This window comes from Sorex fumeus, unplaced genomic scaffold (assembly GCF_029834395.1).
Source record: "Sorex fumeus unplaced genomic scaffold, SorFum_2.1 ptg000073l, whole genome shotgun sequence".
NCBI classification, from domain to species: Eukaryota; Metazoa; Chordata; class Mammalia; order Eulipotyphla; family Soricidae; genus Sorex; species Sorex fumeus.
In genome coordinates this window covers 10706075-10721979 of record NW_026606130.1, presented here as the reverse complement: position 1 = coordinate 10721979, position 15905 = coordinate 10706075, and the positions used below count along the sequence as shown (strand labels likewise).

Genomic DNA, 15905 nt, shown 5'->3' with positions numbered 1-15905 from the left:
AAATCAAGAAATCTGACGCATATACCTACACAACAACATGAAGAAACAACGCAAATCCCTGCCACAGGGAGACAACGAGGAAATAAGTCCAGAAGCCTCAGTAGGTGCTAGCCACCTTAGGGACCTCTCTGACAAGGAATTCAGATATGAAGTCATTAAGATGTTCAATCAACTCAATGAAACAGACAGATATCCGCTAAATTGAAAGAGGACATGAAAGAAACAATCGATCGCACAATAGACAAAATACAGCAAGAAATGAGAGCAGAAATTGGAAAGCTTCGCACAGAAATGACAAAGATCACAGATTCCATAGATGAAATAAAAAACTCACTCTGTGCCCTCAAAAATAGAATGACCACAGCTGAGGAAAGAATCAGTGAGCTGGAAGATCAGCTGCACCAAGCCAACACGCAACAACAAACAGTGGCAAAGGACCTCAAAATAGCTCTACAGAGAATCAGAGTCCTAGGAGATGATTCCAAAAGAAACAACATTAGAATCATTGGGCTACCAGAAGCTCAGGGAAACAATCCCAATGAAAAAAACATGGTTAAACAAATCACCATTCAGATTCAAGAAGCACGAAGGGTGCCAGCTAAAAGAGACCCTAACAGAAACACTCCAAGACATATTATAGTTAGAATGATCGATGCTGCTGAGAGAGACACAATACTGCAAGCAGCAAAGGCAAAAAAAGGAAATCACATACAAAGGAACACCCCTGAGATTCACAGCAGACCTAGCAGGGGAAATGATAAAAGCCCGAAGGCAGTGGTGAGATATAGTGAAAAAACTCACGGAAATGAATGCTACACCAAGAATAGTCTATCCGGCAAAACCTTCACTCAAAATGGAAGTAACGCTACACTACTTTATAGATAAACAGCAGCTCAGGAACTTCAAACACTCAAAACATAACCTAAAACAAGACCTAAGGGGCTACAATAAGACAAGACAAACCCTACAACCACAAAACACCCGCACAGAAAGATGACACAAAACCCCATAATCATACTCTCTCTCAATATCAACGGTCTAAATTCACCAATTAAGAGACACAGAGTGGCAAAATGCATTCAGAGACAGAATCCAACATTCTGCTGCCTACAAGAAACTCATCTCAACACTCAGAGCAAACACAGGCTCAAAGTCACAGGATGTAAAGCAATCCTGCAAGCAAACAGATCCCACAAAAAAGCTGGGGGGGGGGCAAACTAGTATCCGACAACATTAATTTCACCTTGAAAAAGATCACAAGGGACAGTGAAGGCTATTTTCACTACATCAAGGGATACATACAACAAGAAGAAATCACATTCTTAAATGTATATGCACCTAATAAGGGAACAGCTAAATATTTAAAACAACTGCTAACAGATTTTAAGGAAGACATTGCAAGTAACACAATAGTACTTGGAGACTTCAACACCGCCCTATCACCTCTAGACAGATCAACAAGAACAAAACCCAGCAAGGAATCATTGGCTTTGAAAGAAGTAATAGAAGAGAGAGGGCTTATAGACCTATACAGGGCTTTACACCACAAAAAGAAAGAATACATATTCTTCTCCAGTGCGCATGGAACATTTTCCAAAATAGACCATGTGCTAGGACACAAAACATACCTCAAAAGAATCAGGAAGATAGAAATAGTATCAGCCATCTTTTGAGACCATGATGCACTGAGGATAGAAGTGAATCACACACAGACACGGAGAACCAAATCAAACACATGGAAATTAAACAACTCGATGCTGAACAACGAGTGGGTCAGGAATGAAGTCAAGGACAAAATCAAAAGATACTGGGAAACAAATGAGAATGAAGACACGAGCTACCAGAACCTATCGGATGCAGCGAAAGCTGTATTAAGGGGAAAATTTATAGCTCTGCAAGCATATCTTAGGTCTGTAGAAATGGTGCGCATCAACAATTTGACCTCACAGCTCAAGACCTTAGAAAATGATCAACAGAAAGAGCCTAAATCAGGCAGAAGGAAAGAGATCATAAAACATAGAGCAGAAATCAATGACATGGAAAGCAAAGAAACAATCCGAAAGATCAATGAAACCAAGAGCTGGTTCTTCGAGAAAATAAACAAGATAGATAAACCACTAGCAACACTCACAAAGAAACAGAGAGAGAGAACCCTAATAACCCAAATCAGAAATGAGAAGGGGGATAGCACAGCAGAAACTAAAGAAATCCAAAAGATCATCAGAGAGTACTTTGAAAGTCTGTATGCCAGGAAACAAGAGAACCTAGAAAAAATGGACAAATTCCTGGACTCCTATAATCTTCCAAAGCTGAATAAAGAAGATGTGGAGTAACTGAATAGACCTATTAACATCAACGAAATACAAACTACAATCAAAAATCTTCCCAAAAACAAAAGCCCAGGTCCAGATGGATTCAATAGCGAATTTTTCCAAACATTTAAAGATGACCTTCTGCTAGTCCTTCTCAAGCTTTTACAGGAAATTGAAAAAACAGAAACTCTCCCAAACAGTTTCTATGAAGCCCTTATCTCTCTGATACCAAAAGGAAACAAAGACACCACAAAAAAAAAGAAAACTACAGGCCGATATCCCTGATGAACACGGATGCGAAGATTCTCAACAAAATACTAGCAAATTGAATTCAATAACTCATCAAAAATATCATATACCATGAACAAGTACGATTCATCCCGGGGATGCAAGGTTGGTTTAACACCCAGAAATCAATCAACATAATCCATCATATCAACAAAAGAAAATATAAAAATCATATGATCATATCAATAGATGCAGAGAAAGCATTTGACAAAATCTAGCACCCATTTATGATGAATACCCTAGCCAAAATTGGGACAGAGGGGACCTTCCTCAATATAGTTAAAGCCATCTACCACAAGCCTACAGCAAGCATCATCCTAAATGGCAAAAAACTGAGAGCCTTCCCTCTAAGATAAGGGACGAGACAAGGATGTCCACTCACTCCACTGCTGATCAATATAGTAATGGAAGTACTTGCAATAGCGATAAGTCAAGAAAAAGATATTAGGGGCATCCAGGTAGGAAAGGAAGAAATCAAGCTCTCACTATTCATAGCTGATATGATACTATAGTTAGAGATTCCTAAAACCTCTACCAAGAAACTTCTAGAAGCAATAGGCTTGTATAGCAAAGTGGCAGGCTATAAAATCAATACCCAAAAGTCCATGGCTTTCCAATATGCAAATAGTGAAAGAGAAGAAAGTGACATGAAGAAAACAACCCCATTTGCAATTGTGCCCACAGAAAATCAAATACATACAAAATCACCTTAACTATGGAAGTAAAGGACCTGTACAAAGAAAACTATAAAATGCTACTTCAGGAAATAAAAGGGGACACGATGAAATGGAAAAATATCCCGTGTTCATGGATGGGGAGAATTAACATTGTCAAAATGACAATACTTCCCAAAGCACTGTATAATTTCAACGCAATCCCTATTAGGATACCCATGACATTCTTCAAAGAAGTGGAGCAAACACTACTGAAATTTATAAGGAACAATAACCCCCAACGAATAGCTAAAGCAATTCTTGGGAAAGAGAAAATCGGAGGAATCAACCTCCCTATCTTCAAATTCTACTACAAGGCAGTGATAATTAAAACAGCATGGTACTGGAACAAAGGCAGAGCTGCAGACCAATGGAACAGGGTTGAATATACTGATGTCTCCCCCCAAGAATACGAACATCTAATCTTTGAGAAGGGGGCAAGAAAAGTGAAGTGGAGCAGGGAAAGCCTCTTTAACAAATTATGCTGGCAAAACTGGACGACTACATGCAAAAAATATGGGCTCAGATCTCTGCCTAACTCCATGTACAAAAGTAAGATCTAAGTGGATTAAAGACCTCAACATCTATAAGATACATTGAGGAAAAAGTTGGCAAAACCCTCCATGACACAGAAGCTAATGATGTCTTCAAAGATGTCACAACAATGGCCAAGCAAGTGAAAACAGAGATAGACAAATGGGACTATCTTAAACTAAGAAGCTTCTGTACCTGAAAAGCAACAGTGACAAAAATACAAAGACAGTCTACAGAATGGGAAAGGATATTCACCAAATACACACCTGATAAGGGCTTAATTTTAAGGATATACAAAGTAATGGTTGAACTCCACAAAAAGAAAACTTTCAACCCCATCAAAAATGGGGAGAAGAAATGAATAGAAACTTTCACAAAGAAGAAATCTGAATGGCTAAAAGGCACATGAGAAAATGCTCAACATCATTAATCATCAGGGAGATGCAGATCAAAACAACAATTAGATATCACTTCACACCACAGAAACTGGCCCATATCCACAAGAACAAAAGCAACCGGTGCTGGCGCAGATGTGGTGAGAAAGGGACACTCCTTCACTGTTGGTGGGAATGCTGACTCGTTCAGCCCTTTTGGAAAACAGTATGGATGATTCTCAAAAATTAGAAATTGAGCTCCCATTTGATCCAGCAATACCACTCCTGGGAATATATCCCAGAGAGGCAAAAAAGTATAGTCGAAGTGACATCTGGAATTGTCTGTTTATTGCAGCACTCTTTACAATAGTCAGAATCTGGAAAAAACCTGAGTGCCCGAGAACAGATGACTAGTTATAGAAACTTTGGTACATTTACACAATGGAGTACTATGTAGCTGTTAGAAAAGACAAAGTCACGAAATTTACATACAAGTGGTACTACATGGAAAGTATCATGTTAAGCGAAACGACTCAGGAAGAAAGAGATAGACATAGAAAGATTGCATTCATCTGGGGAACATAAAGTAACAAAATAGGAAATTAACACCCAAGAATGGTCGAGATTAGTACCAGGAATTTTACTCTATGACTTGGAGGCCAACCACACATACTAGGGGAAAAGGGAGCTCAGATAAAGAGGGGAACACCAAATAAATGTGTTGGGAGGATCCTCCCAGGATGGGAGAAGCATGCTGATAGTAGACTATAGACTAAACATGATTGTCACCCATTGCATCTTTTGCAAACCACAACACCCAATAAGAGAGAGAGAATAAAAGGGAATGCCCTGCCACAGAGGCAGGGTGGGATGGGGGGGATGGGGCATGGGAGGGATACTGGGATTCGTGGTGGTGGGAAATGAGCACCGGTGGAAGGATGGGTATTTGATCATTGTATAATTGAAACCCAAGCACAAAAATGTTTACGTCTGCAACTGTACCTTATGATGTCTCACTATTAAAAAATTTTTAATAAAAATAAATAAATCAATAAAAATAATTAATTAATTAATTAATTCCATGCTAAAAAAACAAAAAAAAATTCTGGGGAATATTCCATCTGTTTTCTGGGGGGACGGTGTCCCCTTCTGGACCACGCCAGGGAAGTGGCCAACCCTGACTGGGAGGACTTGTGGGACATAGGGTTTCCTCGGGTCCTTGTCTGTTATCCTAGGATCAGGAGGACGTATTTTCTGGGTCTTCATCTGTTCTGGAGGACTCATCTTTTCTGGAAAACCCGGCGCAGGGAGAATACTTGGAAGAACTAAACCCTCCTGAGGTGAAAATCACGTGCACACCCTTTGGGCAAATTCGGGAATCCCAGTGTTTGACTGTGGTGAGTGTGGTGCGCACCAGTGTGAGAGGTGGACCGGTCTGAGTGAGTGAAGGAGTGTGATCTGTGCGTGCGTCCTTAGTGTGTGTATTTGTCTTATTATCTTTCTCTTAGTTCTTTTTATTAATATTGTTTAATATGGGTCAAAATCAATCGACCCCAAAACCTTAATTCTTGGCCACTTCTCAGAGGTTCAAAGGAAGGCCCAGGACATGGGCCTGGAGGTGAAGAAGGGTAAGTTGGATACCTTCTGCTTGGTTGAGTGACCTTCTTTTGGGAATTTGACCATGAAAGGACTGATACAGTGAAGAAATCCATGAGGAAGGAGTTAATTTGTGGAAAATCTGCTGTGAAGATATGCTCCCTTGGAAATCTCTAGCAGGCATGGGGAGGAATGTGATAACCTCTGTGTGAATATGTGTGTGCAAGAGCACCCTGATAGGTCCTCCTGTTGGGCATGATTTTGTAGCTTCACGACCTGGCACTCTTAAAGTCCCTCTAAAGTCACGGAGCTCAAGTGGCTGCCTGCGATTCCACAGAGAACATACGGTCAAGGGTGGCACTGGAATAGCTGCCGATCACAAGTCACAATGCTGAACCACTAAGGCTAAGTTCTCCACTGGTCAGGCAAGCATCTTAATGGTCTCTGCAAAGAGGCACCCCTCCTTTATCTGTTTTGCGTCACCGCCCACTATGGGAGGGAAGGAAGGAAAGCCCACTAGTGAGAAGATTCTGGGAAACAAAGGCAGATCAATTTCCTTTCTCTACCCAGTCTCAGTCTAACCAGAAGATCAGCTAGAGGTCAATTGAAATGGTAATGAAGGCAGTCCAGATATAAGGGAAAAAAAGGGGGGGGGGTAAAAGGTAGGTAAGAGGCCTGAGAAAAGCAGGAAGCCAGCAGAAAGCAGGGAAGAGGTAGTAAGCTAAGAAAGGCAGAACTATTTATAGACCTGGAGAAAAGTTTTGTCAAGGAATCATCCTTTTTCAGATTATTGCTTGCAATTAGGAAATATGGGAAATTCCACATTGATACCTGAAGATTCTTCATTGGGTTTCTTATTAAAACATCTGAGGAGCTTCCAACTAGGTAGTTTAGATAAGAAGTATCTTGTTGATCTCTGTAACCCCATGTGGCCTGAGTATAAGCTAGAATGTGGGGAAAAATAGCCAGTGAATGGCAGTTTGCATTACTAGATCATTTTGCAGTCAGATCTTTGCAGGTAACAAAAGAAATAGGATTACTAAAGCAGAGGAGACAGGGAAATGCAAGATCATATGTTTGACTATTTGATATCAGAAACAAAACCTAACTCCATATCTGACAAGAAGATACTAGCTCCCTGCCTCAGAACTGGTCTTGACCAAAATATGGTAACATCTGATCACCTTAGGTTTCAACAACTTTGTCATAGTTTATTTTGCCCGCTTTTATCAACAAAAGTGCTTTCTTGACCCATTTTAACAAGCAGGAGACTGGCTGGTCAGGCTGGGAAATGGGAAGCAGTGTTCCCAATCGGCTGACAGGACTCCTTGCCCTGGGGACTGTCCCTTCCTTTCTCAGTTCATCAGTGTTCTCCCTGCCATTTTGTAGGGTCAGATCGATCGATCAACTGCAGACGTGTGCACATGTATGTTTGGTGCTTTTAGTCAGTTCATTGTTTGTCTGTCTGTCTATGTGGAACACTCTAGTGTCAGAACCAGGTTGAAGTCAGAAGCAGAAATTCTAGAGAAGTCAGTGATGTGCAACTCAGTGATTTAAGGAATGCAGTGGCTTTTGGAACTTGTTAAACAAGGTTTAAATGAAGATTTCTTATCAGAAGAGTTCTCTACCGAGAAAGCAGAATTCTCAATCTAAATTTCTTGTTAGAAGAACATGAATGGTTAGTAACAGTTGAAGTTCTCTTGAACTTAAGAATCTGTCCTATCTAGAAGAGCTATGGCACTAGAGTCTGAAACTAATGAGAAATAAAGTTCAGAGAATGCAAGGCTTTATCTTACAAGTCTTAGCCAATTGTAATGAGGAATTTAGCTGTTTTACAAACAACAGAGGTACAGAAGGCATCAAAATAAACAAAGTTTTCTTATGTTTCCCTAAACATTGACAGTCCAAGTGTTATTTTCTATGATAATATCAAAGTTTGGTAAAAACCCAAGGGCTTTTTCTGTGTCTGAACACATGTTTGTATTCTTGTGGAATTGTCAAAAGTATCTGGTGTAGAAAGCTCATGATTTTAAATAACTAAGGTACAAGACTATTGAAATTAAGCCAAAGAAGGTTTTATCATGTTTTATATTAATTGGTGGTTCATAGGTTTCATGCTGTTATATCAATGTACATCTTTGTATCTGCATTGGATTAGAATATTTGACCTAGAAAATCTTGTGAGTTAAAATAATTATGATACATGAAAAGAGGTTCAAAAAGTAATGGTTTAGTTTAAACATGAGTTTCCAGAGTTATAAAACTGGTTGCAAAACTTGTCCTACCAGTGCTCTATCTGATCTGAGACTCTTGGTAACTAAAATTTCTAGAACCACTGAGTTATAAAATGGGTAGAATCTCAGATGTCAGCTTGCTGTAATAGTTTCTGAGAATGGATAATTTCATGGAAAATGTGGGAACTTTTACTGACTATTAATCAGCCTGTCCAGTATGTGAAAATGCATGCTATTATTTTGATAACTTTATTTTATGCAAACCCTTGTCACCGGGTATCAACCTAGACCTGTTCTTCAGAAAGCTTTGTACAGAAGTGTGAAATCCTTAATGCTTCCTGATAATCTATGAGTGTTTTAATCTTTTTGTATTTGTGTTTTCCTGGAAATCAGAATTTTAAGATGTCTCCAGGTTAATTTCTAATGTAAAGTGATCTTTTGCCCACTTAATATACCTTGTAAGAGCTTTAATTGTGAGAATTTTTAAGGCTTTTTGAATATCTATAGACCTGATCTAATGCTTTTGAAATAGCACTGCAGAGTACAGTTCTGTCATGTTAAGTGAGATGGTTGGTAACTTGTGTCTAAACTTGGGTGATCATATTGTACTAATATAGATATATGTCATAAGCCAGAAAGATAAGGGATAGATATATCATCAGTGGGGAAAAGGAAAGGAATCCTGTTAAAGTGAAGATGGTTTTGAAACGAGATAAAGGAAAGTTACAAGACAGAATGAATGTTAAGGAATGTAAAGAAGGTTTGAGGTTGTGTTTTAAGAAAAGGAACTGATCAAATTGTTTGCTATAAGAAAATCTTTAAATTACATGCAGAATTGTTCTAGTACCTTTTTTTTGGTAAGATCTATAAAAAAGATATTGGATGGATTATTTGGACTCCTGTTACAGAACTCTTAGATAATTGAATTTTTTTAAAGTTGCAGGAAATTAAGGGTTTTCCGACATGGGATTAAATGAATTAGACATTTTAAACTGTGCACTGGACTCCTGGTACAGTGCTCTTATTGATGGGAAGTCAAGGTTTTCCACATGGGATTGAATGAATTAAACACAATGTTAAACTGTATGCTTTATCTCTAAAGATTTTAGCTTCTTTTGACTAGTACCCACAGCAAGTGGGTATATTACATCTCACTGTAAGGTGAAATGCTTGCTTTTCTCTTTGTACCTTCAGTATGTTTTTTAATGCTCCATGGCACTATGTTGGTTTGCATAAATCCAGATGAGTTTCTCCTCTCTGTAATAGGGTCTACCCCTCATGCATACAGGAAAAACCAGCTATGGGACCTCAAAGCCCTCTTGCAAGGAAAAAGTCAGGGGATCTGTCTAAATGACAGGAGCAGGGATTTAACAGGTACTGTTTCAAGTACCCTACAAACCTCAGGGTGACCCTAGAGGCAGGCCAGCTCAAGGAAAGACTGGAAACTATCACTGCTATGGAGAATAAGGAATCTAGGACTCTGCAATGACTAACTCAGCCTGGGCCTACTCTCAGCGTCAAGGAAAAAACTCTGGAAACCAGGATTTCTCCCAGCCCTGAAGAAGGGATGGGATGAATTCCTTTCTGCCAGGACATCTCTGCGGAAAATGAGGCCCAAAGCCACATCCAGTTCAACCTGAAGGCTCAAGGCCATCCAGTTTGTCGCGGGACATCTTATGGCCAGGCCTGGATAACCCTGATGTGCCAGATAAGATTAATGCTGTTATTGGTGTGTCTCCTGTCTTTAGCCAACCCCCAGGACTTTGCAATAAATAATGGGGTATCCCAAATGGAGAATTCTCTAATCTTGCTGTGTTTGTGCAAAAGAACAAGCCAGGTTTGTTAAGCTATCTGGCAAAGTTTTAAAATGAAGGTGAAGAGAAAACCATGTTTCTGTAACTTGCTTTTTGTAAGGATTAGATTCTAATTCTACAGAGGTGATTGAATAAATTTTAATCTTGATCTAAAAGGTACCCCCTTTGGGAATTTTAGATAAAACTTGGTTTACTGACTATAGAAAAACAGCCTGGTCTATAAAGGAACTCAATGTTGTACATGCTGTCACTAGTCTGATCTTTCCTAGGGGGAACCTCAGCTCAAAGTGCAGAATTAATTGCTTTCCCCCAGTCTGTGAATTAGCCAATGTTGCTTTGGTTTCTGTTGCTTTAACTTTTTCTATAAGACAGCTAACAACTCTATTCCTACTGGGTCAAAAAGGAATTTCTACTCCTCCAGGGTCTAACCATTTAAAGTAATATACCTCAGTCTAATTGAACTTTTCTTCCAGATAACTTTAGGAACTCAATCACTTCATTGCCTGGGGCCCATTATAAACTAATGTAACATGATATTTCCCCCTGGCACAGGCAGGGTCTGCGCCCCTCTGTCAGCATGAAGCAGCTTCAGAAGATGGATCACTGACCATTTTCCCCTTAAAGATTTAAGATGGTGAAATCTCTAGGGGGGAATAGGATGTAGGCAGGTAGACAGGGAAGGTCACCTCCCATGAAAATGATTTATGTGTGGTGTTGAGAGACAAATGCTGCTTCTCTATGCCGATCACACAGGGGTGGTCTGAGACTCCACGGCCAAGCTTAGGGAGGGCCTTGAGCAGCGCTGAAGAGAAAGGGAGGTCTGGGAAAGCTGGTACAAGTTCTGGTTTAACCAGTCTACTTGGCTAGCTACACTCCTGTCAGTGTAAGCGTCCACCTTGGAGAAGATGACCATCAGCTCCCACTGCTCCAGCACGGCTCAGCATCCTCCTCAAATCCGTCCGTGTCCATCCCCAGGAACACCTCCTGATGGAAGTCCTGGTTGAGGTGCCCATCCAGCTCGAGCTTCACCCTGAAAAGGTGGTTGGGGGGCAGGGTCTCGTGCTCATCTCTGCTGGCTCGGTCCTGAGCAGAAGAGTGGTTGGCAGGCCGTGAAAAGGTGCGCATCAGCAGCCCGAGCTCCAGGAGCCAGAGGCAGCGAGGAAGCGGGCTACCAAGTGGGGTCGGTCTGCACGCCATGGTCGGCTGGAGCCGGCAGGAGCTGTGCACCCGCAGTCCCCCAGCAGACGGTGAGTGGCCCAAAGCTGCTGTCCAACAACGCCACCAACACTTCTGGAGAGATGGCTTTGCGGCGACCCAGATGCCCAGCCGGCCCACGCAGGGTGGCATCAAGATATATGAAGCATTTTAATAAACTCTCTTTACAACCACTTTTCTTTATTTTACTGGATTAAGGTCAGTCAGGAGGCTAGCTGGGTTAACTTTTATGACCACTCCTGTTGAAGTAGCATATGCTGTAATTAGATCTGTAGCTTGGGGGTGGAAATCTTTATAAACTATAAACGGCCCCGGAGCGATAGCACAGTGGTAGGGCGTTTGCCTTGCACACAGCCAACATGGCCGACCCAAGTTCGATTCCTCCACCCCTCTCGGAAAGCAAGCTACCGAGAGTACCTCACCTGCACGGCAGAGCCTGGCAAGCTACCTGTGATGTATTCGATATGCCAAACACAGTAACAACAAAGTCTCCAATGGAGACATTACTGGGCCCGCTCGAGCAAAATCGATGAACAACATTAGGACAGTGATCACACACACACACATACATACAGTGCTAGTCAGATGTAGATCAGACTTAGTGTAAACATTGTATGGGAGATGGTTTTTGAAGCAAACCTATCTGAATCAGTTTCAAAAGTAAACAGAAGGTTCAGAGTGAACGTACAGAGTGAAAACACTTGTTTTGTATGCAATGATCCCCGGTAACATATATGGTCCCCGGAACTCACCAAGAGTAATCCCTGAGTAAAAAACAAGGAGTCGGCCCTGAGCATGACCAGATGGAGCCCCCCAAAATAATAAACAGAAATCATTACTTTTTAATAAACACTTTGCAAAAGTATTTTTATGTGATTTGAGTGTGTGAAGGTAGCTTTCAAGCACTGTTCAGGGATCTAAGGGTCATTCCCTGGTTGTGTGGAACCAGAAGGCTCAGTCCTCAGGTCTAGTAAAATAGTACTATTCAAGGCCAGCGATTTGGGGAGGTGCAGGGTGATACCGGGCCTTGGGTAAGTACCTCAAGAGTAACATCTGGGATGCTCCAGGAATCGTTCAGTGGCAGTCATCAGATATGAGACTTCATGTATTAAGTGTGCATTCCAGTCTTTTTAAGTTATATCTCCATTTTTTGTATTTGTAATTCTTTGTAATTGCCTCAGTAGTAATATAAGGATAACATTTTACTACTCTTGTGTGAGAAGGAGATGAGACCATCTTCTGAGTGCCAAGGCACTGAGGATAAAGATACCCAATCCTTTATATCTATGAAACAAAGGATCTCCAGGCTCTTTGTTTGCCCTCAAGAAGCACTTGGTCACATGTGGCTGAAGACTTACCAATGTTAATCTCATCATCAGTCAGAGTATCTCCAATGAAATCAAACTGAAAGGACTGCAATGTTTGGGAAAATTTCTGAACAGCTGATGAATAACCTACAAATAAAGAAGAAAAGGAGAAATAGTAAATACTTCTATCCTTTATGAAATATTTCCATCTTTGTTAGGGCAGCTAGGAGAAAACAAATGCAGTAGGAACTCAGCAATTAACAACTTGAATTTAATTAATTTAAACCAAAGATAAAGATTTTCCATAGGAAAGGTTTAAGCAACTAAGATCACGACTCAAAGATAAAAGAAGGCAAGTTAGGGAAAGTCTCCTTAAATTATGGGACTTTTTATATTCATCTCCTGTCCTCTGACCAAAGAATGTAATATCTAACGCAACTTAACTGCTCTATCATGCGAGTATCCTTTAGCATGTATGGAACAACCATTTGGAGCAATGCAATTGATGATTTTATCTCTAACTAAATAGGTGCAATAATTCTACAAAGAAACAAATTTATAGACATAGAGCTAAGGATCATAGAATTAGTTGGCAAGACTGGAACAGGAGTACTGGTGTTCTATCTGCCTTTCAAGAGCTGTTTGCATGATAGTACACACACTATCCGGACATTTTATACATTGATCAGATGGCAGTCTAGATGAAGATAATATAAAATATTTAATTTTAACACAAAGTATTCATCAAGGCCCATAAGCTAATGACACATGAGTGAACATATCTGAGTAGTATGATCAAACTTCTACTTTCTTCTTTTAATTTTATTGCTATTTTTATTTCACTATTCATTGGTTTACAATATTATTGAATTTCAGGGCTTTCAAAGTCTACATAAGTATTTTTATTACTCCCATCACCAAAGATCAGTGTCACAGACAAATGTTTTCAATAAGCCACCTATTTTTACTTTACTATATAGAACTTCAAAGAAAATATAAGGCTAAATAACTAAATATACATTTGACTAAATGTCCTAATTAAAATTCTCAACAAATGAACTTCAGAAGATCAGTCAAATTGCCACAGAAAGAAGATGGGGAAAACTTCCAACACTTGTAAGCTGAAAAGAAACACAGCTAAAAACAAATTGGATCAAAGAGGAAATCAAGAAAGAAATAAAAATGTTGCTTCAAACTAATAAGAATGAAGACACAAGATACCAGAATCCATGGGATACAGAAACAGGTGTACTAAGGCAGAAATTCATAGCAATGCACGTTTAGATTAAGAAAGAAGAAAAAGCCAAAGTCAACAACCTAGACACACATCTAAACAATCCAAAAAAAAAAGAACAGGAAAGAAATCCAAAAAGTAATAGAAGAAGGGAAATAATGAAAAAAGAGCAAAAATCAACAACATAGAAACCAAGAACACAATTCTAATAATCTGAGAAACCAGTAGATGTTTCTTTCAAATAATAAGATATATAAACCTTTAGCTAGACACAGGAAGAAAAACAGAGAAAATGTTCAAGTAAATTGAATCAGAGATAAAATGGGAGAAATTACAATAGGTCTTTCAGAAATACAAAATATAATGAGTGGGTATTATAAACAACTTTATTCCCCTATGCTGGAGAACCTAGAAGAAATGGATAGAATCATATAATCTCCCAAAGCTGAATGAGGAGAAAGTAGAAAGCCCAAACAGGCCAGTCACAAGTAAGGAAACAATAATTAAGGATCTCCTTTAAAAACAAAAATCAAAACTTCAAATCAGATTGACTTCCTTTACTCCTTAAGCTCTTCCAAAATATTGAAGATTCAGGAATTCTTCCTAACACCTTCTAAGACCTTAACATTATAATAATACCCAAAGCAGACAGAAACAATTCAAGAAAAGAAAATTCCACACTAATCTCTCTGATGAATATTAATTAAAAAATCCTTAGCAAAAATCTCAGCTAACTGAATTCAACAACATCTCCAAATATATCATATGCCCTATTCAAGTGAGATTCATCCCAGCGATACAAAATAGTTCAACATACAGAAATCAATTAACATAATATACTGTATTAATAAAAGGAAAGGAAAACATATGCCCATTTCAATTGATACAGAGAAAGCCTTTGACAAAATCCAACATCAATTCGTGATAACAAAAAAAAAACCTCAGCAAAAAAGGTGGAAGAGACTTTCCTAAGATATAATGGCCATTTATAACTAGTCCATAGTACCATCCTTATTGGTGAAGAAATGAAAAAATTACCTATGGTGTCAGGTAAAATGCAAGGATTTCCACTCTCTTCACTATTATTCAGCATAGTAATAGAAGTCATGGTTACAGAAATCAGGGAAGAAAAACAAATCAGAGGGATCCAAATTTGAAGAGAAGAACTCAAATTATCTCGCTTCGATGATGACATGATGATATACATAAAATACTCTAAAGATTCCACAAAAAAAAAAAACAGCTGCCAGAAACAATAAATGAATTCTGGAAAGAGGCCTGCTACAAAGTTAATACACAAAATGGGTCATATTCTCATGTGAAAAATATCAAGGAAAGCATCTTCAAAATCTGGTGCTGAGAAAACTAGTCAGACACATACAAAAAATAAACACAGACCTCTTTATAGTGCAATGTAGACAAATCAAATAAAATGAATTAATGACTTCACTATCCTACCTAAATGTATAAGGTACATAGAGAACAATGAACACAGAACTCTCTATGACATTGAACCTAAGGGCATCTAAAAGAATGAAACACCACTGTACAAGCAAGTGCAAGCTTAGATAAACAAATAGAACCATCTTACATTAATACGAGACTGCTCAACTAAGATAGACTACTAAATATAGGATACTAAGACTGCAAGAAACTAAGACCAGAATACAAAGACAGCCCATAGAATGGAAAAAAATGTTTACCAAACACTTGTTTGATAAGGAGTTAATATCCCAGATAAAAATGCATTGGTAGTGGGGAATGGAGCAATAGCACAGTGGTAGGGCGCTTACCTTGCACGTGGCCAACCCGGGTTCGATTCCCAGTATCGCATACACCCCAAACACCACCAAGAATAATTCCTGAGTGCAGATCTAGGAGTAACTCCTGTTTATTTCCAAGTATGATCCAAAAAGCAAAAAAAAAAAAAGGAAATTGGTAGAACTTAAAAAAAAAATTCATCCCCAACGAAAAATGTTGAAAAGAGATGATTACCAACTTCCTTAAAGAATAAATACAAATGGGCAGAAGACACATGAAAAAGCACTCTACATCACTAATTGTATAGCATATTAAACTCAAAACAAAAATGAGATATCATCTCATGCTACACAGAGACTGGAAAACATCAAAACATACAACCAGTGCTGGAGTAGTGTGCAAGGAACTCTCATTCAGTACTGGTGTGAATGCTGATTACTCTAGCCTTCCTGGAAGAGAGCATAGACATTTCTCAGAAAACTAGAAATTGAGGATGAAGGCTACCATTCCCCCAATGCCTGAG

The 15905-nt window shown here is 39.2% G+C and overlaps 1 protein-coding gene across 2 annotated transcripts in view; it reads right to left on the bottom strand.

The window, feature by feature from the left end:
• Positions 1 to 15905, bottom strand: part of OPHN1 (oligophrenin 1) — a 553120-nt gene that overhangs the window by 413932 nt on the left and 123283 nt on the right. For both annotated transcript variants that reach the window (XM_056130029.1, XM_056130028.1), the window contains exon 3: positions 12439 to 12534. In XM_056130029.1, the coding sequence (XP_055986004.1) occupies positions 12439 to 12534 (96 nt within the window). The remainder of the gene's footprint in view (positions 1 to 12438; positions 12535 to 15905) is intronic.